This window comes from Sturnus vulgaris, chromosome 5, assembly GCF_052056855.1.
Source record: "Sturnus vulgaris isolate bStuVul1 chromosome 5, bStuVul1.hap1, whole genome shotgun sequence".
NCBI lineage: Eukaryota > Metazoa > Chordata > Aves > Passeriformes > Sturnidae > Sturnus > Sturnus vulgaris.
The window spans coordinates 67,909,998-67,934,782 of NC_142247.1; the positions used below are offsets into that span (position 1 = coordinate 67,909,998).

Genomic DNA, 24,785 nt, shown 5'->3' on the forward strand with positions numbered 1-24,785 from the left:
CTGCACCTGAAAAACACAAGGCCATGGTGTTGTTAAATTGCCAGTTTGGAGAGAAATGGCTTTTGCAACTAGCAGCCAGTGCCACCTCACACTCTTGGGTCTGGCTGCAGCCCCACCATGTCTGTGTGTGCTTCTTCACTACAAACCTCACATGGCTTCAGAGCCACAGGAGGCATGTTGTGGATCTCATTCAGATGAGAAAAGGTGAGCTCCATAAATAATTTGCAGGTTATAAATAGTGGTATTTCCCCAAGACCCAGTACAGGCAAGACTGGACCAGCTCTTGTGACCCAGAGATTCAGTGTCCAGCAGCCCTTTCCCCACCACAGCTAACCAAATAATTTATGTGCAAATGTAATATTTACAAAGCTATGCTCTTGTACCTGACATTTTAACCTGATCTCTGAGCTGATGGATGCAAAATGGCTGTGACATTAGAAGACTGGTAAAAAAATGAGAAGTTTCTGTTGTTTAATTCATAGAATCATAGAGTGGTTTGAGTTGGAAGGGACCTGTAAACCTCATCTAGTTTCACCCCCCTGCAATGAGCAGGGGTATTTTCTGTTGGATCAGATTTTTCAGACCCCTATCCAACCAGACTGTGAATGTTTCCAGGGATGAGGCATCCACCACCACTCTGGGAACCTATGCCAGTTTTTAAACCCCTTCATTGTAAAAACCTTTTTATCTCTAATCTAAATCAACCCTCTTTTAGTTTAAAACCATCACCTCTTGTCCTATCTCAATAGGCCCTGCTAAAAGCTTTGTCCCCATCTTTCTTACAAGCCCCTTCTTTGTACTGAGAAACCACAATAAGGCTCCTTGGAGCCTTTTCTTCTCCAAGCTAGACAGCCCCAACTCTCTCAGCCTTTCCACATAGGAGAGGTGCCCCAACCCTCTTTGTTGTTCTCCTCTGGACCCACTCTAACACATCCACATCCTTTTTGTGTTGTGAGCCCCAGGGCTGGACGCAGGTCACCAGCCTTTGTCCTGTCTGAGTTAGTAGCAGCCACCTTGCAGGTAAGAAGGCCAATTTTGGTCACCCAAGGGCATGAGGCAGCTGTGAGCCTAGGTGAACCTGGCCTATCTGCCTTGCTGGGAAGAGGAAAAACAGTGACTCAGTGAAACTGGGCAGTGAATTTTTCCCTGCTTGGCATTATAAATATAAAATAAATAGATAGATGGAGCCTGTTGGCTGTGAAAGGAAAGGTGTCAGCTGTGTGAGGGTAAGAGCAGCTCTGTGAGCAGGGATTTGTTATAGGAGCTGCACACACTGCCTGGGAGCTGTCCTGGAGGTAGCGAGGTCACAGAGCACACCACCAGAATGAGTCAGGACGTGTAATCACATCACAAAATCATTTAAGGTTGGAAAAGACTTTTGGAGGTCATCCCATCCAACCACCTGATCAAAGCAGGAGCATCTACACACAGCAGGTTGCCATGTCCAGGTGGGTTTTGGATATCTTCAAGGATGGAGACTCCACAATTTCTCTGGGCAGCGTGTGCCAGTGCTCAGTCATCGTCACAGTGAAAAGTGCCCCTCCAGCCCTGCTTCCACCAGCCTTGCTTCCACCAGCCTCAGTGCAAGCAACACATTGCACAGGTCCTGCAACAGAAGGCTCAGACACCTTGGCAAGGCAGGTGACTCATTTTCCCTGTGCTGTACCTATTTCACAAAAAGAAGGAAAACATCAAATGCCAAAGCAAGCAATCAGACTTCTAGAAGATCTTCAAAATAATGAAAAGTATCCCTGTTCAAGATGCACCTTTTAATGCTTTTTTCTTATCTCCATTTCTCTTTTTTCCCCCTTTTTTTTTGGCTGTATAATGACAATTTTGAAAAGGACATAGTTCCCCATGCTTCAGCCCATAAATTACCTCTTACTAAGAGAGGTTAGGAACAATGCTTTTATTTTACTGCCTGGCAGGGTTTTTTGGGGGGGGGATCTTTTGGTACAGGGGGTTGGCAGAGACCTGCATACAGGATGCTCCATTATCTCAGCTGTTCCTGCCTTCCTAAGCTGTTTTGTGACCATTTTATACCTCAAAGCTACTGAAAATGGGGTATTTGCTTACAAGAACTGCAATCATATTTGTCAAATACTGTAAGACTGTGGTCCCTTATACGATATAGTAACTGCACACACAGGCACTGAGGCTGCAAAAAGGAATAGCTTAATTGGTTTGCTTTCCCAAGGAGATGCTGTGCCAGACAATGAACACAACATCTTAAATCTATGCTCAACAATAGCTTTGTCTATAAAAAGGGTATTTTTAAGCAATGGGAAGAACTAGATAACATTTTTCAGGTGGCTAGTTTATTTGCTGATAAATGCTGTTCAAGCTGACTGAAACTATTCACAGACTTAGGCTGAATTCAGCTAATGCTTTCTGCCATAAAAAGGGGAACCCCATTTTTCTTGACAAACCAGAGAAGGTCCATTTTAGCATTTCAAGGTAAAAAATTTAAAACATGAAAAAACCACTCCATCTTTGACTTCGGCTTTTATTTCAGCTTAGGCTTCAGATTTTATTTCTTTACTTTGAAAACCATTTTATTTCTTTACTTTGAAATGAATTGGTTTATTTTATATCCATCCCAGGTAAATCCTTTGTGTTTTATAGCAAGGAAAGCAAATTATTTAAAAGGGACTTTTTTTAGTCTGCTCCCACAGGTCTGCTCTGGGGCTTTACTTGCTTTTTCCAATAGCTTTGGAGTGTGAACATAATGTGCAGCTGGTGAGCTTGTCTTTACAGCTGATAAAGCGAGTTACACCAGGGTCATGCTGAAATGAACCCTGCATACAGGTCGAGTACATAAAATAAGAGTTCTCCTCCAGTGGCCTCATGTTACAGACCTGATTTATGTCTCCAGCACTTTGGTTCTGTTTGGAGCCTGGCATAGTTACATGCAATGTGCCCAGCCAAGCTTGAAAGCTTCCCTTTTCTCAACTTGCTTGTGCAAGGTAGGGCACAAGAAACAGCCTGAGAGGTCAGAGATGGATGGAGGCACCAGTGGGTCTTGCTGCACCAAATGTGTTTGCTGTCTGTAACCCCTGGGTAGAAAACTTGCTGAAATACTTCTTGCAAATAGATAAAATATATCTTTTTCAGGCAATCTAACACTTGAAAAGCCTCATTAATAATGATTGCAAATTGTGGAGAAACTATAGCTTCTATCTATGGGTTACAAGGCATTTTTCAAGTATTACCTGAACGTCAGAAGATAAAAGGGAAGAAATCAATCTAGACCTGATTTTCACAGAGGTTTCATGGTGATGCCTGCAGAGATTATTAAAAACATCTAAGCAGATTAGGCACACCTAAGCTCTCTTAAAAGCTGTGGGGTTTAGACACCTCACTTGCTATTACTTTTTGGAAATCATACCCAGAAAAGGGGACAGTTAAACTAAGCAACTTCAGGTGTTTAAGACACGTGCTTAAACAGAGCATGATATCCCTGTGCTGCTCTGCAGTCCAGGCAGGGAGGGAGGGAAGGCAAATCTGCAGCACAATCCTGCACTGAATCACTCCTGGGAGGACTCTCCCTGTGAGATAAAAAGACCCCTGACATAACATTACAGCTTTGCTAGGTCAAAGCAAGATCCATCTGCCCCACAAATAACAGCAGCCAGCCACAAATACTTGGGAGAAGTGTAAAAGAAGGCAAGGCTGGACAGATGCTTCCCCAGCACATCCTCCCACTGCCCAGGAGTCACCAGTTTAGCCACTAGGCACAGCCTGACTTCACCAGGTTTAACAACCCTTTGTGGAATTTTCTGTGTGATACTTTCCCTACTTTTACTTCAAGCTATTCAAATAAGAGATTTCTCTTGTTCTGAATCTGCAGCCTCATCATGTCAGTGCATAGTTCTTAGGCCTGGTGTAATAGTATAAAATAGCTTTAAAAAAAAATAAATAATCCTTCTCTATTCACCATCTCTTTCCCCTTCATGATTTTATACACTTTGATCATATCTCCTCTCTGTCATCTTTCCCAGCCTGAACACTCCTTATCCATTGAATCCCACTGCATAAGAAATTGCTTCCTTCCTGTATAGGGAGCCTGTGATTAAAGCTTAGTGTGGGTTACTACATCAGTCAGGGAGGATGCATTTCCCTTGCCCAAAACTGAAGTACAGATACCTTTGATATGGCACACAGCAGGCATTGGACTGTGCCCAGGGCACAGGGAATGGGATGGGCAGTGCTGTACTCTCCAGAGGAAATGTATGAGTCAAGAATAATAATTGACCTGTTCAAATATGCCATCTTTAGGACACACATTTCTGGACACACAAATGCTGCTTCTCTGGGATTCACAGACCACAAAAATAGTCTGCAAATCTTTTAGGAGAAGTCCCAGATCTTGGGTTTTTTCTTGAAAGCTGCGCAGAAGCTCCTGCAATGTATTCAGACCTCAGTCCATGATGTGCTTAATCCTAGCTCCCAGAGAGTCCCTAAAGAAATGTAGATTCTCCACATTTATCATGATCAGTCCAAATGTAAATGAGAGAGTCAAAACAACCAGGGGTTGGCAACCACATCAAGAGTCTGGGTGTGCTTCTCATTTAGCTGTGCTCAGGTGTTCTTCTCAGAAGGTGGATTTTTACAACTGTTTGAGAAAGGCTTTCTTCAACAATCCTGCATGCTGCCTTTCCCCATCCCTCTTCATTTTTCACACTAGAAGGAAAACCAAAACCTTTTCCAGACTGGGGAGAAAACACATGGAAAAGGGAGGTGGAACAAGGAAAAGTGATGAATTACAATAGGTGAGACTGTCCTAGGCAGACTGTCCTAGGGAACTGGGAGAGCCGTATTCAATATTTCTTTTGCTGTCCTCTTCCATTTGCTGAGCACTGATTTCTCTCTTGTTTTAGGAAAAAATATCTGTGCTGGTCATAGAAACCACCCCACCACAAGTTTGTCAAAATTGGTCAGTCATCCTAAAACTATGAACCTTCTTTTTGTTCAATAGATGTATTTAAAAACATCATAAAAAATAATTTTCTAGGTGATCTACAAAGGGACATGTTCCTTGTGTGTGAATGTCTCCCCATTCCCTCAACCCAGTGAGAGTGATCACATAAACCAAGGGTATGCAGATGCTTGCAAGTGACTGAATTATCATAGATTAGCTACTTATTACTGTTAGTTTAAATTAATATGCTTTATATTATAATGTGCTGGAAGCATGAAAACAACTTCAAGCTGATGACTAGTATCTGTTAAGCCATGATAACTTCTGCTCTTGCAGTGCATCTCCTTTCTTGAGGGGAAAGCTGAAACATATGGTGATGGTTTAACCAGTGACAGGTGACTGCTGCAGTGGCATAAATAAAATTTGTATGTCCTTGGTGCTTGAGTTGGAGAACACCAAGACATCATTTTGAAATGAAGTGGAACATACATTTTAATGCCTGCAAACATCAGAAAGATGTTTCAAAGGACAAACAGATCTTCTTCCCTTGGGATTAAATGTTCCTTGAGCTTTCCACAATCCAGGTCCAGGATCAGTTCAGTAGATGTGCTGGTGAAATCCAACCCAAATCCTATCCTTGGAGGGTCTCATGCACCTTCCAGAAAGAGGAGGCAGTTTTACCACGACCACAGCCATCCTCCACAGATTTTAAGTGGTATTTTCACTTAGCTGATTGCTCAAGTGATGTGGCAGGCTTCTGCCATACAATCCCAGAGCAGCAGGGATCCCCAGGGATGTGGTCCCAGCCATTAGGTTGCTTCTTTGAGTGTTTTCCTCTTGCATTTTAGTGCATGTGACATCTCTGTGCTGTGTGCTTTTTAATCTTTAGAGGTCTCTCACCACCCCATGCTGCCAATCTTCCCCTCTCCAAGCCCTTTGATCAGAGCACTGTCCCCTGCCATACCCATCAGTGTCAGTGGACACATGGCCCTCTGTAACTCTTGGGGACATTCCCCATGGACAGTGAGGAGCTGATTTCCAGGCTGCTCTTCCCTCCTGGATCTGTGTCCCCCTTCCCCTCATGCCATTGCCCCTTGCTTTCACCTAATGAAGCACCTAATGAAGCATCAGAGCCAAGCTGCTCCCAAGGGAGCTGAGCTGGGGAGTGGCTGTGGGTGACACAGTGCTCCTCAGGACACTCTCTCCCCCCTGACCTCCAGCCAGGTGAGACAATGACACAGGGAATTACAAACATTGAAGTACATGGCCAAGATGGTGAAAAGAAGGGGGATATTTCCTTTTTGTTTTGGTGGCTTTCCTTAAGGTGATGAATGAACCAAGCATCCCATCTGATACCCCTGCACTTGCCTGTTTTCCTCAGCAATACAAGGGGAGTCTGCCAGAGCTGTCTGTCTGTTAGGTATGACTGCTGGAGGAGAAGGGATGTATCTGTGAGGAAGATATTACAGCTGCAACATTGTCCCAATACCCCCCCAAAACCTTCTCCATTTCTTTGGACTAGGCCAGAATGACATTTGGGGTTCAGTACTTATTGTGTTGTGTTTAAAGTGTGCAAAGGTATAGAGACAGCCAGAAAACCCTTCTGTGGGTGTTCATGTGATACCTCACACCCAGGGAATGCACTGGGGTCGATGGGGTCCTTAATGTGACTTCTTAGATATGGAAAGAGAAAAGAGAAAAATAACGTGAATAAACATTGCTGAGAGAGAAGCCTCAGGAGGGACTGTGCCTCAGCAGAGAACATAACCACCTTCCCCTTATTAATAATGTTTTTTTTTAAGGAGAAAGAGGGTCATCTTGAAGCTGTCTGGTGTTTGGGCTTTGCTAGAGCACAGTGCTCTAACGAAGGGCAGGGTTAGAAGCATTTCAGGGCTGAAGGAATTAAGAAGCTGGCTTGTACCCAGAGTTGAAACAAAAATTGCTGTGGGGCTTAAACCTGTTTTTAACAAGAGTATGTAGCCTGCCAGATCTGGTGAGAGATTAGCAATTTAATTATACAGGCCCTGGCTTCCTGCTTCCCACTAAGTGCCTAAAACCCCTCTAAAGAGGCCCATTACCTTCCCTTTTTTTTGCTCTTGCATTAACTAGGCAATTCAGAGCAGCATAAACACAGAGGAAGGACAGGGGTCCCCTTGCAGAGATCTCAGGGTTTTATGGCTAAGTGCCTCCTGATGGATCTGTCAGAGCATCCCACAAGAGCAAACCTGTCACTCCCTGCAGCGACCATTAGCTTTATTTCCAGCATCCCTGGGAGCATTTTCTGTTTGTCCCCTCTTGAACTCACTGAGGAGAGCACAGGCTTTTCTCAGGCTCTGGCTGACTTTGAGAGAGAAAGAGGCAAAGTGAGCAGCCAGGCTCTGGGCATGGGGATTTGGGGCAGAAAGCCTCAGCAGGAGCCTTTGGGGATGGCTGAGTGCTGTTTCACATGGGAAACAGGGGAAAGGCAGGCAGAAAGCTGCTGAGAAACATGTGACATGCAACCTGCTGAGCTCCAAAAGGCTGTTTGAAATAGGGAGCCAGGAAGAAGTGGCAGACAGGAGCTTTTTGTCTTTTTCCTTCACGGGAAGCAAGTTTATTAAGGATTGTGAGCTCCCATACCATAAGCAATGAATTCCCTGCAACTTTTTCTTTCCAACACTGCCTGTGGGGTGCCTTCAGACAGTCCTGCTTCACAGATGCTCTTCAGAGGTGGGAGTTGTCTTGTGTTACTACTGCAAGTTCATCCATACATGCAGCCATTCCCATGGTTTCCTGGGACCGTTTTGATCTCTCTGGGTTCAACTCTGCCCTCCCAACACCACATCCCCAGCCAGGCACTCACTGATCCACAGTGTCTGGGTCCCACTGTTGTATGTACCAAAGCTTGTTTTGGCAGTAAGGTTCCTGCTAAGGAATGCAGGGAGCAGGTACTGTACACTTTTAACAGATATGTTTCTGATAAATGCCCTTATGATGCAGAAAAGTAGTGATTTCTCCATCTAGGAATGGATGAGACCCCAGAGCACCAGGCTGCTGCTGTCAGAGCTGTGGGCTGTTTTACCTAAAATCCTTCAAAAACCAGAGCAAAGACATCTACTCTGCAGGCAGCACAGGAAATCTTGCAAGAATGTAATGGAGCGTAACCAGTGACAGATTTGTCATCTCTGTTCCATGGCTGTGGCAAAGCACCTGATAGATGAGACTGTGGGCTCTTCAAGCTGTTTTCATGTCATGCTAAGCCAGGCTTTAATTCCTGGGACAGTGAGGCAGAACTCCATTTCTCTTTGGTCAGTCACTTAGCCCTGGGGGTCAGCCCACTTTGGGGTTGTGCTGGGGTAGGGAGAGATTGTAAAACTGCAATGACACTGATTGAGGTGCTGCAGTCTCCCCAGTGCCCAACTTGTGCGAGCTGATTGCACCTTCAGAGGTGAGCCACACTCCAGATTTGGGATTGGAAAGTCATTTCCCCCAGTCATATTGTCAGGTGTTTCACCCTTACCTGGTGTGTCTTCCAGTCTGCTCCCTGGAGCCATCTGGGAAATCTTTCGGTTGTGTGGGAGCATTGGCAATGCATTGGTGCATTCTGCCATGGTTTCCAGCCTTACTTGCAGTTGAGTGTTGGTGGGGTTTGTGATGATGGGAAGAAGATGTCCTCTGGCTTTTAGCCAGGTAAACCAAGATATCCCCTCTGCAGGGAGATCACTGAGGGTGAAATGAACCTGGGGGGAACTGGATGTCAGGTCATGGAGAATGGTATCCCTCTGAGATTCTCACACTCTCTGAACCCTTCCTAAAGCCTTGACTCCTTCAACCAAGAGATTATCTGGCCTCAACATACTTAGTCATTAAAAAGATTTTTAACATTTCATTGTCCTGGGAGGAGCATTAAAGTACAATGAAGTACAAAAAAAACTAGGAGGCGATGAGAAACAGCCAAATCAGCATTTTATTTTTTAGGTTCCATAGTTAGATTTTTTTTGTTTGGTTGGGATTTTTGGTTTTTGGTTTTTAGTTTGTTTTTTTTTTTTTTAACAAATGAAATCATGCTGAGGTTTGATTCATGTTTTTTTAATTCTTCAGAAGTCTGCAGTGTCATTCTCCTGGTTTGGCATCCTAATTCAAAGTGAAATACATAAAGGCAAAAGGAGTGTGTCAAGGAGTTTCTCTAGCTTTCATCATCTTTTTCTTTCCATCAGCAGACGCCATCCTTTTTGAACTGGCTGGCAGTGTGTAAAAAGGAATAGAGGGAAGGGCTTGGTAATAAGATGTTAATGAGATTTTTATTATTGTTTCCAGTGGTATCAGGATAGAACCTTTATGCCTATAATAACAGCTACATATTCAACCACAGAAACTTGTTTTTATCCAGCTTGTAACAACTCACTGCAGCACACTCGCAGTGTCCAGCCTTTAGGACGAATTAACAGCTATCAGTACATGCTGCCAGCAGCTGGATACACCCTGTAAGAGGAGCTTTATCTCTACCAAAAAAAAGGATATGAAAAAATACGCGAGGATGAGGCACAAGCTGCCGCGGCTCTGCAGAGCCCCGCCGCGGGTGCCGGCCGAGCTCAGGGTCTGCACCCCCCTGCCAAAGGTGAGCTGCTGGCTGCCAGGGGATGTGGAGGGCTGGGATGGTGGGGTAAAGCTTCGTTATGGACTTCTGTAGGAGTTTTCCCAGGCTGGAAATTTTTAAAGACGAGGAAGGGAGGGGGATAGCGTGAGATGGGGAGGTTGGGAGTTCTCTGTGGCATGAAGTCCTCGTGGGACATCCTCTGTCCAGGTGAAATGAGAGGTTGCTTCACTACATTAAGTCTTTTCAAATTCAGGCTATAAGAGAAGAAGAGGCCCCAGGAGTTGCTGAGAGTGGTCAGCTGGGAGCAGGTTGAAAAAACAGCCTCCCTAATCTCCATCTGTGGTCAGCAAAGGCACAGGTTTCTGCTCCAATCTGCCTCTAAAGAAACCTCTCTCTCTTTCTGGCTCTCTGCAGAGAAGTTTCCTTTACAGGGGGGTAAAAATCTCTGAAGATCTCCCTGCTCCTCCTGTCCTCCATCACCTCTACAGCATTATTCTATCCTGGGCATGTTTAGAGTTTCAGGACATTGCTTCTCCTTGAGTCATCAAACTCTGCTGTCCAAAAGCCTATGTGTCACATCACAGGAAACACTGCAAGTGTTTTAAATATATGGCTGTACAAAGAGTGCCAGGGAAATACCCTGGAAGTGCCTGAGGATAATTTCTGTGAGCAGTGTGGATGTGAGCTAGAGGAGGAAGGAGGCAAGGGGATGGGAGTTCAGTAGTTTGAGCACGGGTTGTTATTTTAGTACTTCTGGATGCACGGGGATCCTCTGTGCCTTTGTGTATCTCACTGTGAGTGGCACTTGTGAGCTGAGAGCATCGTACTTGCCACAGGCAGCTCAATTCACTCCTGCTTGCAGCATACCTGGGAATGTCAGCATGAAGTGCAGGGGTGCCCCACGTTCCCCGCAGCACACAGGGCTGATAAAACCCTTCAACAAACACAGTGTGATGGAAATGGGCATCCCAAAAATGGCCTTGGCAGCCCAAAGCCCCTCTGTGAGGACTCCAGGGGTAGCACGACCATGGGAGAGGCTGTTTGCATTGCCAGGGCCCCAACTCAACTCTCTTGCTGTGCCAGACTTTGTAGAAATGCTAAAAGCAGAATTATGAGCATGCATCTCCAGGGTACCGTAAATATCATTTTTAATTAACTGGCAATTCTACAGAGGAGACTTTGTGCAGTTCTGTGAGACATGGGAACAAAGTTCAGCCTGTCCCTGTGACAGAGCTCCAAATTTCCCCTGCACTTTCCCAACCCAACGCCAGCAAACAGATGTGTTCTGTGCCTCCTATTTATGTGCTCCCAAGAAATTAGCACCCCGTTAAGCTACACAATGCAGTGCATTTATTTTTATTTCACTGTGCTGCAGCCTTTCAATGGTAACTCCACATTATTTCTTACTGGAATCAAATCCAGACTAGCATTCAAGGGCTTCTTAAATCAACAGCCTATGAGGGTTTGAATTTTGTGCAGCAGAACTAGTGCCTATAGCTTAAGATAAAGTAAGATAAAGCAGCTGCCAGGATGCTAAGTCCAGTGTTTGACTCTGGTCCAAAAGAGAAAGGACAGAGCAGAAGATTTAATTTCCAAATACCTGAAGCTGGGACTGTGATTTGTTTGCAGACCCAGTTTAAGGCAATAAACAGCTATATTTATATCTCCTGAATGTGCCTATTATTTCAAGATCTCACCCACCAAGTGAAAGCAGCATGACAAAGCAGCACTGTAGGGAGCCAAAAAATGTATAAAAAGCAATTGATCCATTATAGATGCAGTCTCAGGCAAGCTCAGTCTATTTTTAATCACTTTAATAATGCAGCTGATTTGCTACATCAAGGAGGGAAACTGAAGTGGGATCCTTCCCAGCAAGCTAAAGAATAGGTTCATGTGGCTCAGTGGCATCTGGACATCTCCAAGAGTGTGCATGGCTCAGCCATCTCCCAGGGAAATGGTGTCACTGCCACAGCCCTGTCCAGCAGGTCACCTGGAGACATGGCAGAGGGTTTAGGAAAGCAGGGGAAGAAGTCAGTGGAACATTGAATTGTGGAAGTGGGATTGGAAAAGGGGAGGGTTTGTCAACAGCACTGAGAAGGTGCATTTGTATTGCTGTGATTTGTGCAGATGGATTGGGCTGCAGGCTGCTGCCATGCATGGCAGATTTGGGCATGCATTTAGCAGACTCTGATTCCTCCGTGTTCTCCATGAGCACAGGCCCCTCTCTCCACTTGAAAGAGACAAGACCCATCTAAGCAACACCCATTCAGCTTATTTGTGCCAAAACTGCTCCTTCATCCTTGGGTGGCTTGTTTGGCCTTGGGGGAAGTCTGGAAAAAAGAAAACTTGAGGTTTCCCTTCCCTTGCCCAGAGTGGCCCTTAAATGAAAGCGCATGTGAGAGGGACAGTAGACAAATGCCTTTAGCCAAAGGGTGGCTTTTAGGACACTCAGTTAAATCATGAAAATATGAAAATGTCTTAGCTACAGAGAGTGGTGGGAGGCCATCGAGGAGAGGGGGACCACCCATGAAAAGCAGTGCAGTGGGGACAGTGAAAAAAGTCAGCCAGCAGCAGCTATGCCCATGAAGACGATGAGATGTTGGTTGAATATAGTGACAATAAAATAGAAATTATAGCCACATTTTAAAACTTGAAAGCTGAGTGCTCTGCAGCACCTGGGACTCCTCAGAGGCAGGATGATCTGGGACTCCATTTTGCTGACTCTAAGCTTGTTTTGTAAAGCAAACAGGAATGTCCCTGTTAAGGGCTGTAAAAGGGTTGGGACAAAGCCGTGTGCTAAACCTGCCAGGACAGCAGGACTCTGGTGATTGTTTTCTTCCCTGCAATACCTCAGAGCTGCTGGCATCTCCCATATGGAGACTTCCTTATAAAAACGTTTATCTTGTTGTCGTGTGGAAGCAGCATTTTTTCCTGCTCTGTGGAGCTGTGTCCATCCCACTGCGGGCAGGAGGTCAGCAATGGGACTCCTACGCTCATTCCTCCTCTGGCAGCACGGGCCAGCCCCAGCCTGGCAAACCCCTCAGATGGACTCACACACACGGGGGATCTCAGCTGGCCCTCTGAGCAGCCCCAGATGTGGTGTAGCCTTGCCTGGCACTGCACTGTGTACCTGCAGGCTTAGCCCACACACTTTAGGATGGGGAGATGCTCTTGAAGGAAAGGAATGTTTTACCCTTTCCAAGTTAATCACCATCATTCTGTAGGTCTCTTTCTCCATATTTTTTCCCCCTGGACCAAAGAGTCCACTTTGCTTACTCAATCATTTCTTTATAAAAGCCATTTTTCTTACATTTAATCATCTTAATTGCCTTTCCTTGAATCCTGTCCCTCATCTTTACATCTTTTCTGGAGATAAAAGGATCAAAAGACAGTATTCAAAATGTAAGTGAACCCTGGTTTGATTCAGAGGCGTATTAATATTCTCTTTTACTTGTCCCTTGGTAAATGTTAATATTTTATTTGCTTATTCTACCACTACTGAGCAATGAAACTGATGTTTCACAGAATTATTATAATCCAAATATTTTACTCCTGAGTGACCCCAGAGCCCATAATCTTATACGTGAAGTTCAGAACATTTTTCCTGCTGTGAACATTACTTCACATTTGGCTACATTAAATTTAATTAGCTGCTTTATTGCTCATTTACTTAGTCTCATCATATCTTTCGGCAGGCCCTTGCTCTCACTAGCCTGAATACCACAGTGTCACCTGGAAACTGTGCTCCCCTCACTGCTCTCTCCCTTTCACAGACTGCCTGTTAATAGGAAGAGCAATGTGTCTCCTCACTCAGATCCCTGGAGAAAACTCAAAATCATCTCCCTGCTCATTGCCTTGACTGCATGAACTCAATGTTTGCAAGATCCCTTCTCTGGAGATAAATCACAGCTGGGTGCCTTTATCAGATGAGGCTGTTGCATTTCACCGTGGATCAGAGATTTGAGGTGGAGCCACAGGCTGATGTCCAGCCTTTGCTGCAGCACTAGTTTAATAATTCATTGAAAAATTATCACCAAGGCCTTCAGCTGACATTGAAAGCTGCTGTAGGATGGGGCTGACTTACAGCACTAAGGGGAGGGCAGATGGCTGTGCCCTGGGCCAGCTGGAACCTGGCAGGCTTCACACTCAGCTCCAGATTCAGTGAATTACCACAATCCAACCTGGGGGTGTCAGGTTGATTGGTTCCTGTGTCCAGGTTTTTGTGTGGAAAAGGAAACTGGAGATGGAAGGAAGGTTTTGGAAGCTGATGGTTCCCTGTCATCCAAGTTTACCAAGAGGTATGGGATGTCCCTCTTCACCTTCCCCAAACAGAACAGCTCTTTTTTGAGAGGAGAAAGCACAGAAAAACCTGTGGAGGAGACAAAAAAGATTCCTCCTCAAATCCTCACTTTGATTATTTCAAGCAAAAAATCCAATTCAGCTGAATTGGGGCCCATCCCACATCTGTGGGATGACAAAAGCACTGCTCCAAATGGACTTTTACCTGTATTTGTCACACAGGCTCAGGACTGAAGCCATGGTCCCTTGGCTAGAGCAGTGGAGGAGAGCCAGGATGCCTTTCCTAGTGAGCTCCATGACCCGGGAATGTTTTTTGCCTCATGGACAAATAGCCTTCCCATCCTCCCTGGACTCCTCAACTCCAGTCTTTGCAAGCTGGGCTGGTCCAAACATAACATCCTGGGACTAATTAAGCTCAGATCAGCTCATTAACCCTTTCAACTTTTGGCTTTACTTAGTAAAATTTTTTGTTCTGTTTTCACACCCCTGTCTTTGTAAGCTAATGCTTGCAGGGTAACTCTTTCCTACCATCACCAGCCACCTTCACCCCTGGAACTCCCCTAAGAAAACAATTCTGGGACCCAGTGTGTCCCCAGATAACACTTCAGCTTTTGAAAAACAGCATGTTTTGCTGAAACCTCATTTTGGCAAAAATGCTACAATAATCTCCCCTTTTGAGCTCTCTTCTGGTATCTTATTCCCAAATGGTCAAAGAAAACTAGGAAGGAAGTGAGGAGAAAATGTGGGTGTAGAAGAACATCCTGTTCTGCACAAATACCCTGGTGTGTTGTCAGATGGATGCTCTGCTTTAAATAGAAGAGGTCTCATGCTTGCAAAGGCCAAAGTAATACATTCTCAGAAATTAGAAAAGATGGAAATAATGATTTAATAAAGAAACTACCTACTGCATTAAAGAATTAACCAGGTTAGAGCTTCTCATTGTCACATGTGATCTCATTTCTGTGTGCACCTGTAATGCACATGCACAGAGGTTTTGAGAAAAATCCCTGGGGAGCTCAGAGAAATTCTTTCTTGTTTACTCTATTTGAGTGGCTATCATAAAAAGAAGGTCACTTGGGGTAAGCAACATGGAAGCAAGAGCTAGAAGAGATCCAATGGGATAGATTCAGAGCTTTTATGTGTTTGAAGAAGTTCTGCTTTGATCCAATTTTGTGACTCTGATTTCTGCTACACGCTTTTTCAAGGGCTTGAGTGAAGCAGCTTTCTGCACTTTGGTGCCCTTTTTTTCCACCATCAATATAATTTTACCACAGCCACACCAACTGCTTGGGTTATCGCTGGAACTTTGTGATTCTTTTTTCTTTTCTGCACATTTTCTATATTTTACATCTTTTCCTATTGTGCTTTGCTTTGAATCTGAAATTTTATTGCAATTTGAAGGAAAAAAAGGAAAGCAATATATCCTTGGGTACAAAATGCCCTGCAGTTTGGGAGTCAGGAAAATTCCACAGGACTTGCAGCAAAGCATCTTTTCCCAGCAGCAATATTTTTACCCAAACTTCTGACCAATTTTACAGACAGTTAATATCGATCATCAGGAGAATTTCTCAGCTGAATATTGCAAGTACAAGAGCCTAAGGGATGTTATATAAATATATATTGTTTAATAAGGGAATCCCATGTAATGTAGAGCTGAGCCTGGGTGAGAACCCAGGAATTCCTTCATCTTCCTTGCCATTGCCAGTAGAGCACGTGGTGTTTTTAGTGCCAGGTGTTTCTTGAGTGGGCATCAGGGAAGGACTTATGTGTTCCCCTAAGCCATTTTCTTGTGCCTGACACTGTTTTCTCCATCACTTTTGAAATAATCTTGAAATTCATCTTTGTGAAGACAAAAATGAGCCTGTGTTGGAGTCAAAGAGTCTGTCACATGGACACTGTGTTCTGACCCTGGAAGATGTCTCCTGTTGTTTATCTCTGTAACCAACACAATGCAGCTACAGGGACAGTCAAGGGGCACAAGTGACATGCTTGCCCTGTGCTATTGCACAGAGGGAGCCTACAGAAAAGGATCTTTAATTTCGTATTTCAGCATTTAACACTTAGCCTTTGTGCAATAAATGGGGTGGGGAGGACAGAAGCGATCACATGTTTGATTCCATTGAAGTTCTTGTTGTGGTCAGACTGGTTGGGTCAGTTAGAGGTGGACAAATGCATGATTCAGTCCAGCTGGACCACTGCTGGCTCCTCTGACACAGCCCAAACACTGATCTCTGTGGGCCAGGGACCTGCAGAAGGCCAATCATGTGTCCTTGTACCCAGCCTGGTTGTGCAGAAACCACAGATTCCTGGAATCTCTGAATTTCCACACATGCTGGAGAGGATGAAGACCTTACCAGCAGTCAGGTGGTCTTCTGCAAATACTTTCTAGAGAGTAAAACATGTGAAATCCTGTCTGTGGTGAGCCCTGTGGCCATGCACACCAGCTCGCTCATTGCCTTACTGCATTCTGGTTCCCTGGGTTTCCACCACCTTCCCTCCAAATGTATTCCTCTTTGTTTTGATCCAGGCTCATTAAAACACCCCTCCACTCACAATGGTGAAGACAGACACTTTGTCAAAGCTTTAATGAAAGGGCAGCATGTGAATGATTAACAGGCTTTTTTGCAGTAGACAAGCTTCCCGTGCTGGGTTTATTTCTGGAGCAGTCAACCTATTATCTGATGTAGGGCCATGTGTGAACGAGAGTTGGTCCAGCTGGAAAACGAATGACATGTCCTTCTTTGCTGTTGAAGCCATCCATCATAACATGCCCCAAATGGTCCATCATGTTGTTGTCTAATAAAACTCGGCCATCAGAGGCAGGTCCTGTTCAGATGCTAATGGGTACATGTCTGAAAACATGATTTCAGCTATAACTCTGAGAATATTTAGTTGGAATTTATGACTAGAGGTCCTTCTAAGCTCCATCAACTCTATCCATCTCACACCTTTATAAATAATGCTGGTCTTCAGTTTCTGAAGCCTTTAGAGCAGCCTCGTGGATTTTTCTTGTCCAGTTTCTGGAATATATCGCATGCAAGATTTCATGCTCAAGTTTCAAACTATGTGGGTACATGTCAAATAAATAAAAAATAATTTGGCTGAGCAATGTGAGCATCATGAAAAGCAGTTTGATGAACCTGACACTGTTTAGGATGCAGAAGACTTTGATATCAGTCCTGGCCATATCAAGACTTCCAGTATTTCTCCTTTTTGTGCCTCAGTTTCCTTTCTAATTGGTTCCAGTTAACCTTATGCAAAATCCTTGAAGAGAAGGATTTCCACTGGGTTTTGCTTTGTTTGGGTCATGTCCATCAATACCTTCCCACTCCATGTGGAGCTGTGAGAGCTACAAAGTGCTAAGCAAGCAGAAACCTTTTCTCCATTGAGTTAAGTGGGAGCAGATGTGTGGAGGAGCAGCAAGCACTTGGACACATGCTTTAAACTTTCCAAAAATACAGTAACTGGAAGGGTCGAGTCCTGAGAAGTGCTTAGGGGACAGGGATGCTGCAGAGCTGAAAGGGTTGAGTGGTGGGAGTATGTGTCAGAAGTGGTGTTTGCAGGCTCAAACCCCATAGCATTTTTTGGGGTTATTCTCCTCCATACACAACCTCAGCAGTCGCCACTCTATGCCAGTACCTTGGGGAGTGGGTAAGGGGATCTATTAATACTCTTAAGAAAGAATTAGTATGCAAACAACTTTTGTTTCCTTGTTTTTTACACGTCTGTTCTCCCCTCTGTCACTCAGAGCCTGGTATGCTGTGACAAAGAGCTATTGATGGAGTGCTTGTGTGAATTGGCCCAGCACTGGTCACAGCCAACTTCTGTGGGACCCGCTGCCCCTGCTGTACAATACACTCCAGTGTGCTGGGCCATTTGTGAAAGGTCAGAAATGAACAGAGAAATGGACTGGAGTCAAAAAACAAGCAGTCCTATAAATATCAGTCATAGTCAAAGGCAGTTTATTCCATTCCTCCCCTCTCTCTCCTTCTGTGTGTGTCTCTCCCTCCCTCTGTTGTGGTTTCCCAGATATAACTCCATGCTTCTGGCTGGGGAGCTCTGAAAGGAAGGCAGCAGCACACACACTGCAGCTTCTGCTCCCATCTTGCACACATGGAATAATCCTCAATCCTGCAAGCAGGGCTGGCAGCCGGCACGGAGTCCAGGCGTCGTCTGGACTCTGATGTTAAGTTTTGATTTCTTGGATTTTCCTTATCTGTGAGAAACTCATTTGTGACAGTCTGAGAACTAGATTTGGCCATATACGCCTTGGATTTTGACTTCTGACAGCTTTCCTCTGTTTGACTTCACAATGACTTTAGCAGCTAAATTAGAGGATATTGAAGTGACGCTGGAGCACCTACTAATGGATGTGTTTGTAAGTAAGCCACAATTTCCTTTTTCAAGTGAGATGCCAATAACCCAGAAGGTAGTATACAAATTTTATGGCATATCCAAAGTGTTATATTACTTAATTTCTTTACATTTCCTGATAAACTGTGTGTAATCCATGTTGTGGTTTAGGCATCTCCTGCAAGCCATAACATGCAAAACTGGAACAGGGTGAGATCCAAGACAGGACAGATTTTGCACTGGTTTTGTGTAATTTGATGTGAAAAGGAGGAGAGATTTGGTCAGTTTGAGGAATATCTCTGTAAAACTATTGCATTGACAGAGATTTAAATTGTGCCTTGCATGACATCAAGTGTCCTTGACTTTAGGATTTTGACAGCTATTAGAGTACAATTTTCACTCTTGGATTATTTTGTACGAGATGGAGGAACAAGGAAACCAGTTGTGTTTTCAAGAGAATCCAGTTTATTACTACTGGATGTATCAAATACTTTAAACCCATGTTAATCTGGGATTGCCTCCTTGGTATCATCAAAGTTCAGTGAAGCAATGTATGACTTGCTTCTACACATCTGAGATAAGAATCTGTCTTTATCATCTCATGATAAAGTTTCTTAAAAATATCAAAGCATTTCCAAACATATTTTTGCCTTTTCCAACACAGCTTGATGGATTTCCCCTAAAGGTCAGAGATGGACATGTTTTGGAAGGTTTTTTGGTGGGAGAGGATGGAAAATAATAGTGAGGGATTGCCAGTTCATTTGTCTTTGTGGAAAAAAAAAGTCATGCCAATGATCTGTACTCCCTGAATCAGGCTGTAAGAAATAAGGCTGTAAGATGGCAAGTGACCTTCTGAATTTTTAGTAGAGATTTTTGGCATCTCTTTAATGGAATATTTCAAATTTCAAGGTCTAGTGATGAGGAATCTTAGGCATCAGCCACAAAAGTGAAAAACAAGAGATCTTGCCAGATTTCTAGCCTGTGGTCCAGTCATTGAGGTGTCCATCTGTGCTGTGAAATGAATTCAAGTTTCTCTGTGCTGATATCTCCCATCACTACTTTGGAAAGTGCCTTTACCCCTCTCCCAGGCTGCTGAGATTGGGATGGATGAACATTATTGGAGACTATCCTGTGAAAGCCTCTACATAGGGCATGAAATACTGAAATACTCTTTGGGCTGTAATATCTCAATCAACCTAATGATTATTTGCTGCTCCGGTTCAACTCCTTTTCTCAGCTCTCAGTACTGTGAATCCCAGAGAAAATCCCTAAGGATTTAAATCCCCATGACAAGTAAAGATGCAACATCTGCCTCTCATGACCACAGCATGCTGTGAAAGTTATTCTGTGTGGGAAGGGGCCAGTGCTTTCTTTGGAGTATTTGCAAATGTTGTAGGATAAACTTGGCACCACAATTCCTCTTGCTCTATTTATAGCTCAGCGTTGCTTCACTGAGTTGAGTTTGACACCTGGGGGACTGAGACCTTCCTGGGACAGGTATCATTGAACAGTGGGTGCTTAAAGCATTTTGTCACAGGGTAGCTCCAAGCAGAATCTCAGAGACTGACAACATCTAGAAAGCCAGGGTTGACTGAGGTTGAACAATCCTGCATGTGTCTGGTTGTGTTTGAAGGGCATGAAAAGTCTCCTGTCTTGCTGGGAACCACACAGTTCCACTTCTTCCAGTAAGACAGAGAAGTAGGGAATCATATCTTCTTAGCTCTTCATGTCCCATTGTCTATTTTAATGTCCATGCCTTGATTCCACCCAAATGTCTCTCCTCGTGAGTCTTTGGGTTTGATGTTTGGTGGTTTTTGCAATGAGGGTGACTGTTGGCCAGATAAAATGTGGGCCAGATTCTCCAGAGATACAGGCGACCTCAGTTTGTGAAACCAATGGAGCTCTTCTCAGGTTGTGTTTTGAACTGGTCTCTCAAATTTGTAATTCTAGACACCCAGTAAAACATCCTCAGCTGGGACAGTGCAGTCACAGCTGAAATTGTGATGCAGGGACATGTCTGTGCAGTGCCATGCTGTGCCACTCCTGAGCCCAGCTGGGTCTGGAGGAGGTGGGGTGTGTGAGCAGCATTGTGCAGGGGACACTGCAGTGGTGTCACAGCTGTGTGCTCTGCAGAGCCTGGGGCTTTACTACCCAGGGCAAATGTTCAGGCTTCACGTCTCACCTCAGGGCTGGCAATCCAATCTAGCCTCTGTGCAAATCAAGGAAAAAGGTTTTCCCTTATGAACAATCATGCTTGCAGCTAGCTGGGGTCTTCTAAAACCTACCTAGGAATTAAAGCAGGAAGAATTTTGGATAATCTAGATTAAATGCCACATGCAGAATCATCACTATCCGGCACTATTGTCAGGCTTTACTTATACATCACCTTGCCTTGTCACTGTGTTTGATCTTAAACCACCTATTCATTTAGCAATGCTAAAAATAACCTCTGGATATACTGGATACAGAAAAGTAAATACAAAACTCAATATGAAGGAAGGGCAAAACGTCAAGCTCTGGCTGTTACAGAGCATTCTAGCAGCCAGATTTGTCCAAGGTCATTGATCCAGTACCAAGTGTTTTATTGCAGCAAGATGGGTATTTTGGTGAGGAGCATGGGGCCAGGCTGGATGGGCTGTGGGCAGACTGCAAGGTAACAGGACCCTCCTGGGAATGATCTTGAAGTCTGCTCCATGCCATGCATCTTCATCTGTGTCAGGTTTATTGCTGGAAGAGAGAAGCCATCTGTCACCATAATGCTCCTCTTCCAATTCTTCGGTGCCCTCCACTGCTCCAAACCAGGTGATTACTTACAAAATTGGGAAATTGTGGTCTATGGAGCCTTGAGTTATCTATTTTTTTCTTCTGGAGAAACTTAGTTTTAATGCTTCTTGGACCTCAGGGGCAGTAACCCATTCCTGGATCAGTGGACCCTGACAAAGCTCACTTTAATAGCTTGTACTAAACTATCAAGCCCATTTTGCCCCAGTGTAAAAGGTTATAGCAGACAACAAATGAGAAGTAACCAACAGTTTCTAACGAAACCTGAGACATAGCTCAGCTGAGATTAACACACCTTGATGTAATTTGACATCTGCAGTAATGCAGACTGAAGAAAAACTATAGGATAGGGCCAGTTTTTCTCTGGACAAGCTTTTTAGCTAAATTCTCCTTCAGGAACTCACCTGGACTGAATTCAGCCATTTTGCAGAGATGATGGCAAGCCTCGCCAGCAGATGTGTTAAACACTTCCTCTGGAAAGCTAGTATTACATGAGAACACTTTTTAAAAAGCTTTTTTATTTCTTTTTGTGGAGACCAGAGATTTGCATCTACATGGCACGAGCTGCCACTTCCTTCCAGGACATGGTGTTCTCACCACGCTGTCATCCCACTATCATTGAAGCAGCTGGTGCTGCACTGACACTTCCTTTCCCCTGCTTCCAAAGGGCACTGGAGAGCTTTGCTGGGCTGTATGAGATGAGATAAAAGGGAAGCCTTTGACATGACATTTCATAATTAGCTGTCATCACTGGCGGGCTGCTGCCCAGCCCTTGATGAGCTGGGACTTGGCTGGACAGGGACACAGGGACCAAAGCAGGGACAAGCTCAGCAGGTCCCTGGGGTGTGCTACAGGGAAAAGGGAGTCTGGATATGAAATGCAGACTCTGAATCCTTATTTTATAGCTTGCAAAAGCCATCCCCGAACTAAACCCTCCTTGCCTCTGGACACACTAATTAATCTCGAGCAGTGAACGAGACCTTTGAGGGGAACCTCAGGATTAACCTTGCTGCCTTCCCAGCCTTGCCTTAGGCACAGGTAGAGCAAACCTCCAGGATATACCACGCCCAGCATGCATGGGGCACTTTGCATGGGATGTCTGGAAGGGGTTGAGAGTGAGAAGGGTTGTGGAGCCTGCCTCACTGAGGGATGCTTTTCCTTGCATTATGGATGTGGCTTTACACCTCAAAAAAAACCCAGACTTTCAAGCAAACAGGCTAAGGGATAATAATCCTGTTAGGAAAGTGAGCCTGAAGTAGTCAAATATCAGCTGACATCAAAAAGGAGACTGAATTCTGAGGAAAGACATGATGGAGCTGTGGTGGATATCCCAGGAGAGAAAAAAAAAAAAAAACAACTTCAGATGAAGTCTTTAACCCGGTATGCTGGCCCACTCCAGATATCACCTGGAAGACAACAGAAAATTTATCTCCAATGATTCTTGAGGTCTTAGAGCCCATCCAAATAATCCTGTCAAACCCACAGTACACTCCATAGCTCCTTCTACATTCCTGCAAACATCTATATTCACAGCAGCCCCTCAGACTTCCTCTCACCACAACCCACAGAAAAATACATGCTTATGTGCCTATGTATATATGTCTATATATGTATATAAAATAATATTTTAAATATATTTTAAAATATCTGTATCTATATATATAGCATATATGTGTATACATACATGAGAGTGTCTGATGAAATTATATTGGTGAGGGCTTTCTGGCATGGAGAGGGGCTGTGATTGCTTTGCCCTGGGTGGATGTTGCAATCCAGATTTGCCATGTTCCAGCCTCCTCCATCACCCAGAGAAACAGCTGCTATTCTCCCTTCTCATGTTGTCAGGTTCTGGCAGAGTATACACTAAAACAGCAGGAGTATGAAACTCAGTCAGAGGAAATTACCCAGGATGAACTGGAATTAAGGTGGGAGTGAAACTCCTGTATCCAGATCCAAAGCTGGATATTTGAAAGAGAGGGACTCAAATGCTAAGAGTGAAGAGTGTGAAATGAGGGTCAGGTCTCTTGGCCAGTGGCACCACAGGATACAGACAGAGCTCCCTGGTGGACTCTGGCAATGGGGATGGCACTATGAGGTGGACAAGGCCATCATGTCCCAGTAAGGACTCAGAGTGGTGGCTGGCAATACACACATATTCCAGCTCAGAAAACTAAGCTGTGAGGAGAGGGGCATTTAGGTGACCTGGCTCTTTATTAATAATAGTGAAACAGCAATAAAATCAGCACTGATAATTTTTCATGTTACAGATAGAGAAGCTGAGACAGAGGGACATGGAGCCATTTAAGCAGCATCCTCTTCCATCTTCCCACTTAAAAAGAAGTAGAAATACAATTTCCAGAAGCCTGGGTTGGTGATTTGTTCCCTCCAGAGTATAAGACTCCACACAATCACAGAATAATCCAGCTATCAATGTCTCACAGATCTCTGATGCCAAAGATGAAGTGGGACTTTGGATCTAGTCCTAGCATGCTCTGGCATAGATAGCTGTGAAATTTGTCCATTCTTTGGGCAATTACACCATCAACCTTCCGATTTTGTCATGCCATCAACACTAGTAAACAGTAGCCACCCTCATAGCTGGGACTGAGGACAATCTGGAGACAGGAGGGGTGCAGGAAGATGGTTGTGATGAACTTGCTTCCACCACCATTTGCACCATGAGCCCTGCACGCAGCAGTTCCCCTCCCTGCAGTAACCAAACAAACATTCTTGCAGTTGCTATCGACTCCTGGTGTCTGTGTTACATTTTTCTTAATAACCATTGCAATAATAAGACATTATCAACATGTAAAGTGATCCATTAACCTCTACAGCAGCAATAAATTGTGCGGCTTTGCCAGGCTGCCAGGGCTTGCTAATCGAAGAGCAAGAAGCTGTTTGTACCCAGAGCAGTCACAAATCATACATAATGCAGAAGTGTGGGTGCTAACCTCACCCCCTGCAATATAATGGGTATTTCCATGTGTTTATTTATCTGAGAAATTGGTTCTTTGAAGCAGCTCCTAATGACTTTCTCTCTGGCAACAACAGCATCCCCCAGTTTTTCCTCAGTATCCAGTCTGCAGGAGATTTAAAGCTTCACCCTCCACCACTGGAGTCAGAATGAGTTATGGCAGTACAGACAAGAGAAGCAGAATCAGGCCCCTTGACCTGCAGTAAAATCGGAGGTTGCTTAGCAGGATTGTGCCATTAAAGAGATCTAATTAGGTAGCTTGCCTCAGGTTTTGTTTAGACACCTCTGAAACTGAGAAATGAAAAATAATCATACCAGGTCTTCCCTGTGAATGATGTAGTCCAGCATCATGTCTTGAGCAGCAGATAACATCAGTTCCCCACACACAGCTCTAAAAGAGGGTAAATGCATAACCACAATCCCCACAGTTAACTTTCAACAACCAGTTCTTTGTACTCAAGGGTTTCATGACCCAGAAGTAGCATCTTTAAATTTAGCAGCCCACGGTAGATGTCTTTTTATGAGTTTGTTGAGTCATTTTTTGAGTGCAACCCAGGAATCCAGCTGCCTTGGAGTCCTGGAGTAGAAGAAAATCAATACTGCTGTGCTGCCACCCTCCACATGGTGCCATCAGCTGCTCTGTGGAGCAACCTGGGCTTGGTCAACCATTCTGAGCAGCACACAGAGGACAGTGAGAATGAAGAGCTGGGAGTGTGAATGCCAAAAGGGATGTTAGCAAACACAAGGTAATTAAATACAGCTACCAAGGGACAGAGGAGAACCTCTGAGAGCTGGCAAGGCAGAAAAAGAGTGGCCAGTTGTCATGTTTGTTTTATAATTGGTGGGGAGACATTGACACTTTCAGGTTCCATTCAACCCCC

At 44.4% G+C, this 24,785-nt stretch overlaps 1 protein-coding gene across 8 annotated transcripts in view; it reads left to right on the forward strand.

Annotated features, from left to right (window-relative positions):
- Positions 1-24,785, forward strand: part of FRMD4A (FERM domain containing 4A) — a 357,641-nt gene that overhangs the window by 129,762 nt on the left and 203,094 nt on the right. The window contains exon 1 of one of the 8 annotated variants that reach the window (XM_014883094.2): positions 17,807-18,174. The exons of the other annotated variants lie outside the window; for them this stretch is intronic. Coding sequence (XP_014738580.1) covers positions 18,109-18,174 — 66 coding nt within the window. The 5' untranslated portion in view covers positions 17,807-18,108. Of the gene's footprint in view, positions 1-17,806; positions 18,175-24,785 lie in introns of those variants that run through there. 8 annotated transcript variants of the gene reach the window in all.